Source organism: Bufo gargarizans, chromosome 2 (genome assembly GCF_014858855.1).
Source record: "Bufo gargarizans isolate SCDJY-AF-19 chromosome 2, ASM1485885v1, whole genome shotgun sequence".
Taxonomy (NCBI): Eukaryota; Metazoa; Chordata; class Amphibia; order Anura; family Bufonidae; genus Bufo; species Bufo gargarizans.
The window spans coordinates 203,429,390-203,435,636 of record NC_058081.1 but is presented as its reverse complement, the minus strand read 5'-3'; the positions used below and the strand labels follow the sequence as shown (position 1 = coordinate 203,435,636).

The 6,247-nt window shown below is 46.4% G+C and overlaps 1 protein-coding gene across 1 annotated transcript; it reads right to left on the bottom strand.

The window, feature by feature from the left end:
* Positions 1-386: 386 nt before the first annotated feature.
* LOC122929743 (protein SCO2 homolog, mitochondrial) lies at positions 387-5,576 on the bottom strand. The gene is made up of 2 exons (XM_044283416.1): positions 5,434-5,576; positions 387-1,457 (listed from the first exon to the last, which is right to left on the bottom strand). The coding sequence occupies exon 2, from the start codon at positions 1,454-1,456 to the stop codon at positions 629-631; it is 828 nt and encodes a 275-aa protein (XP_044139351.1). The 5' UTR covers position 1,457; positions 5,434-5,576; the 3' UTR covers positions 387-628.
* Positions 5,577-6,247: the final 671 nt, after the last annotated feature.

Genomic DNA, 6,247 nt, shown 5'->3' with positions numbered 1-6,247 from the left:
AAATTAAAACAGCCTCCTCTGTCTGCCTCCAAAGACGTGGTCCCACAGCATTTGCCATGAGAAAAAAACTCGTCTCCCACCTGGAAGGGACAGGAAGACAGGAGGAGGGTCAAATGTATTCTTCCTGTCCCTACCTGGTTGGAGGCGGGTCATCTCTCATGGTATGCGGTCATGGAGGATGAAAGGGAAAAATTCAGATTCCTTCTTCTCTATTTTCACGCTTGATCCCTTTTAGCTTACAGGCCAGCATCAGAAAGATGTGTGTGGCCACTACTGGATCCATAGAGGCACCAGAGAAGATGAATTGGAGCCAGGAGTTTCAGTCCTATACTGATACTCCTAGCCCCAGTTCATTGACATCTTCAACCAGAATGAACGCACTGACAAACAGCTTCAATCATGTCATTTTATTGCCTTCTTCTAGACACAATCACAGCGTGATTTATGATATTCTCACTTTCAATGTACAAAAAAAGTGCAGTTAAATTCATTTAAACAAAGAAATAGCAATATTCAATGTCTGAAGTTTATGGGTATAAAATGAACCAAAACAATCCCCCAAAACTGGGGCCAATGTGAATAGAGAATCAGAGGTTTACAGTCCAGTGGCAGAACTTGGCAAACACTGTCAACTGAATAGCGACTTGTAGGTCGTCATATGGCGTTTTACGCTTTCAGCTATTTCCTGATCGTTTTTACTCCGGTTATAGTAATCTGTGAATAGTCCGTCAGGATTCAGTAAATATATGATGATGGTGTGGTCAACAATGTAATCATTGTCCTCGTCACGAGGTCCCACGCTGTAGTACACGCGATAGGCTTGGGCTACTGCCTTGATCTGCTCCTCTGTGCCAGTCAGACCCTTGAGTCGTGGATGGAATTCACTAACATACTTTGCTAGCGCCGCAACGTTATCACGCTCGGGGTCCACTGAAACAAAGACAGGAAGCACAGGGGGCAAAGTGGAGTCCTTGTCCAACAGGGACACCGCAGCACTCAGCTTTTGCAGTTCATCTGGACAGATATCAGGACAATGGGTAAAGCCAAAGTACATCAGCACCCATTTACCTTTTAAGTCTTTTTTACAGCAAGGCTGGCCTTTGTGATCAGTAAGACTGAAGTCTCCCTGACCAACTGCTAGGGTACGGAGCTGCTCAATGCGTTCCAGCTTCTTCTTCTCCTGTTTCTCCCACCGCAGATATTGCCAGATTCCCACTGCAGCTCCACCAATAATGCAGCTAACCAGCAGCCTTGTTCGCAACGATATTGGGGCCTTCGAGGATCCCGGTTGCTGGGATTTCTGTAATGGTTGAGATGTGGATATTTCTCTTGCAGCGATGAACCATTTTATCCGGTTTGTGCAGTTCTTTGGTGTTGTGCTGACTGAATTTCTAACCCCCTGATTTAGGAAGGGACATGGAGATAGTTTACAAATACGCTGTATGTGCCGCAGCATCCTGGAGATAAGAAGATATCAGCATTATCATACAGAATATTTATGGGGCATTGACATACTGCAGCATCACAGGAATGTAATAAATAGTATAAAGATGGGATCTTACTGACTGGTGTCTATGGAACTACTGTAATGGAGTAGTCACAATGCACATGGAAAACTTGAGTGCACAAAAAAGTACCGGAGACAGTTTTGGGGGAAATATAATAACGTAAATAACAATCCTGTCTAGAATATGTTTGTAAATCGCACATTATGCCTCAAGTAGATAAAGATCATGCGGTGACAAAATGACCTCTGCTTCATCTTTATAGTATTTCTGTCTATAAGCATCTATTTGTGGCTTTTTATGTACAAAAGCCCTATGATGGAAAAGCCTTTTCTTGCAATTGGGGACAAGTATAGGACATGCTCTAACTTTTTTTGTGGGGCCCGCATCCTTTGCAGCCCCATTGAAATGAATGGGTCCCCATCCGTTTCACAAAATTGCAGAACAGATGCGGACTTAAATATACGGTTGTGTGAATGGGCCCTAAAGCAGAGATCAGCAACCGTTGGCATATCAGCTGTTGTGAAACTACAACTCCCAGTGTGCAGCATTCACTTCTACGGAAGTTCCAAGGACAGCCGTACAAGTGTGTATTTTGGAGTTGTAGTTTCACATAAACTCTAGTGCTGATCGTTTCTGACCCCTGCCCTAAGGGCTCTTTCACATGAGCGGATCCCGTGCGTGGAATCCGCTGTAGAGCAGTAGCACAAATTTTCAGGCTGCACTGATAGGCTGAGAGAGGGCTTTAGGGTACTTTCACACTTGCAAAAACACAGAAATATAGTGGCAAATCTGGGGGAGCTGCTCAACCCCTAACACTGTAGCGTGTTTTTCATTGGGGGAGCAGCCCCACCGCATGTGGACCGCAGCAAACGACTATCCCCAGCAAAAAATATTTTGCATACGGTGGAGGATGTCGGCGCGGTCCACATGCACCACAAAGGCATCCTACACAAAACGGAGCATTGTGCGGATGAAAATATAATCATAAATCACAGAAAAAATGCACCACACGGATATACCACTGACTATACTGGCTAGTCATAAATGCAGATATTAAAAGCTGAGACTTTTGCCAATATATTCCTGTCAGGAAGATATCGGAGCCCCAAGCACCACGTCACGGTTCCTCAGCATAGGCAAGGGGTCCTACCACTACGCTACCTATGGTGTGAACAAGGTCTGAGGGTGATGTAATCCAGCTCACAGCCAAGCTTCCACACAACCGCCTAGCAGGACAACTAGTGCAATGTGAACAAAGCCAGACTGTAAGCCACACCCATATCAGACCATGTGATGGAGGCTACCAGGTGCAAAGAGTGTTTGAATGCCAGGTGAAGGCACATACACTACATATAAAACAAGACAAAAACACAGAAATATAGTGGCAAATCTGGGGGAGCTGCTCAACCCCTAACACTGTAGCGTGTTTTTCATTGGGGGAGCAGCCCCACCGCACACTTGCGTCAAAGTTTTCCGGTATTGAGTTCCGTCCTTGGGATCCATTGACGGATCCGGTCTTACAATGCATTTGTGAGATGGATCCGCATCCGGATCCGTCTAGAAATGGTTTCCGTTTGCATACAGATTGCCGGATTTGGCAGGCAGTTCCGTTGATGGAACTGCCTGCTGGAATCCAGCAATGCAGTATTCCCTTTTACAAACCCTTTACATTAAGAATGCCCCATTAGTGTCCTCACAGTTGAATGCCCTATTCACAGTTGAATGCCCCTTTTGTGTCCCCAGACAGTAGTTATGTCTCCTTAGTACCCCCACACAGTATAATGCCCCTTTAGTGCTCCGCACAGTAGTTATGTCCCCTTCGTACCCCCACACAGTAGAATACCCCCTTTGTGTCCCCACACAGTAGTTATGTCTCCTTAGTACCCCCACACAAGCACGGTAGTTAAGCCACCATTCCTGCTCCCAAACAGTAGTTATGCCCCCACATAGTAGAATGCCCCCTTGGTGTCCCCAGACAGTAGTTATGTCCCCTTAGTACCCCCACACAGTAGAATGCCCCCTTAGTACCCCCCACACAGTCGAATGCCCGACTTGTGTCCCCAGACAGTAGTTATGTCCCCTTAGTACCCTCACACGGTAGAATACCCCCTTAGTGCTCCGCACAGTAGTTAAGCCACCGTTCCTGCTCCCAAAAAGTAGTTATGCCCCTTTAGTGCCCCCACATAGTAGAATGCTCCCTTGGTGTCACCAGACAGTAGTTATGTCCCCTTAGTAGCCCCACACAGTAGAATGTCCCATTAGTGCTCCGCACAGTAGTTAAGCAACCATTCCTGCTCCCAAACAGTAGTTTTAGTGCCCACACACAATAGAATGCCCCCTTTGTGTCCCCAGACAGTAGTTATGTCCCCTTAATACCCCACACAGTAGAATGCCCCCAGACAGAAGTTATGTCCTCTTAGTACCCTCACATAGTAGAATATCCCTCTTAGTGCTCCTCTCAGTAGTTAAGCCACCGTTACTGCTCCCAAACAGTAGTTATGCCCCTTTAGTGCCCCCCCACACAGTAGAATGCCCCCTTTGTGCCCCAGATAGTAGTTTCCCCTTAGTACCCCCACACAGTAGAGTGCCCCCTTAGTGCTCCGCAAAGTAGTTATATCCCCTTAGTACCTCAACACAGTAGAGTGCCCCTTTAGTGCTCTGCACAGTAGTTATGTCCCCTTAGTACCCCAACACAGTAGAGTGCCCCTTTAGTGCTCTGCACAGTAGTTATGTCCCCTTAGTACCCCAACACAGTAGAGTGCCCCTTTAGTGCTCTGCACAGTAGTTATGTCCCCTTAGTATCCCAACACAGTAGAGTGGCCCCTTAGTGCTCCGCACAGTAGTTATGCCCCCCTTAGTACCCCAACACACTAGAATACCCCCTTTGTGTCCCCACACAGTAGTTCTGTCCCCTTAGTACTCCCACACAATAGAATGCCCCCTTAGTGCTCCGTACAGTAGTTAAGCCACCCTTCTTGCTCCCAAACAGTACTTATGCCCCTTTACTGCCCCCACACAGTAAAACACTCCCTTAGTACCCCTTCAAACTCCCACACAGCAGAATGCCCCCTTAGTGCCCCCACAAATTAGTGCTGACCCCCCCACTGCCTCATGGACAAGAATGTTGTCCCCTTAGTGCTCATAAAATAAAGTAATACTTTCCTAGCCCTGATGACTGGAGAACATCATGCTCTCCCTGCAGTGATGTCATCAGGCCTACAGATACAGTTGAAATCGGTAAATACATCAGCCCACCCGTGACGGTGGGACAAGCGCTAAAATCCGGTACTGTCCCACCGGATCCAGGATGGTTGGGTAAATTGTGGAGTTTCCCACATGCAATTCTGCAGCATTTATGCAATGTGTTGCCATACCCATAGCCTTCTATTAGCACTGACCCTTTCGTATGAATGGTGCCAGTCTCCCGCCCAGTGACGTGCGCACCAGACACATCATCAGGACGCTGGTGACACCTGTCATTGCTTTCTATTTCCTAATTAAGAAGTTGTCAGAATTCATTGATAAGTAGATTGCACTAGGCGTGACTGCAGTCCTGGCCGCACAGGCACATCATAAATATGCTGTTCAGCCCAAATGCCCTATTTTTCCATGTATTCTGGGGCAAACCTATGGCTAAATCAATGTAATTCATGTATTTGGAATATTTTGCTTATTAAAATTTTCCAATGTGTTTCCTACATAATACAAATCACACTACAAACAGTGCAACTGCTGATGTCCCCAGTGTGAACAGCCACCACACCTGCATGCCTCACCCCGGGCTTCCAGAGCTCTTATGGATCTGCTCACGGATCACCCAATACACACAGGGACAGCAAACCACAGTGATGACAATGTCTGTAAAGCGCTGCTGAATATGTTGGTGCTATATAAATAATTACATAAACATTACATATGTACCAACCTTGTGCTCTCGTTCCTGGTCAAGGGTGATTACTAGATTCTAAGGAGCTGAAGGACCTTTGATGATGTCATCGTGATCATGTGATCAGTCACATGTAGGAAGAGTGAAGTTCTAGGCTGTGCTGCTGCAGCGTCTGGATGTCTGCATCTAAAGGACTTCAGTAAAAGGGAGGAACAGTCAGCGTGGCTGCATGTGTGCCGTGTCCGGCCATCAGAGCCCGGTGTGGGTGACAACTTACAGTATAGCAGAGCTGTGTGCGCACTTGTGACGTCTGTACAGCAGTGTTGTGTGTGTTTTCTGTTAAGCATAGCTGTTAGATATGCAGCACAGCTACTTGTATGCATACAGCTGTAAGAAGCTGTAACATAGTAACATAGTTTATAAGGCTGAAAAAAAGACATTTGTCCATCCAGTTCGGCCTGTTATCCTGCAAGTTAATCCAGGGGAAGGCAAAAAAAAACAACTGTGAGGTAGAAGCCAATTTTCCCCAATTCCTTCCCGACTCCAATCAGGCAAGCAGAATAACTCCCTGGATCAACGACCCCTCTCTAGTAGCTATAGCCTGTAATATTATCACACTCCAGAACAGTGTCGGACTGGGGTACCTAGGGCCCACCAGTAAAATGTATTTTGGGGGCCCACTATACGGATAAATTTGAATATAATAAATAATTTAAGTTTTTTATATGAACATAGGCTGGTTAAGGTGCTGTACATTAAATATATGTATGTAGTGCAGTAAATCTAATGTGTTATGTGCCACTTGTGCAGGAGGTGGGAGGCTAGGGGACCACCTTACTTAGGGGCCCACCGG

Bases quoted from the DNA above. Each gene is read 5' to 3' on its own strand.
- LOC122929743 (XM_044283416.1), bottom strand. From the start codon at position 1,456: ATGCTGCGGCACATACAGCGTATTTGTAAACTATCTCCATGTCCCTTC.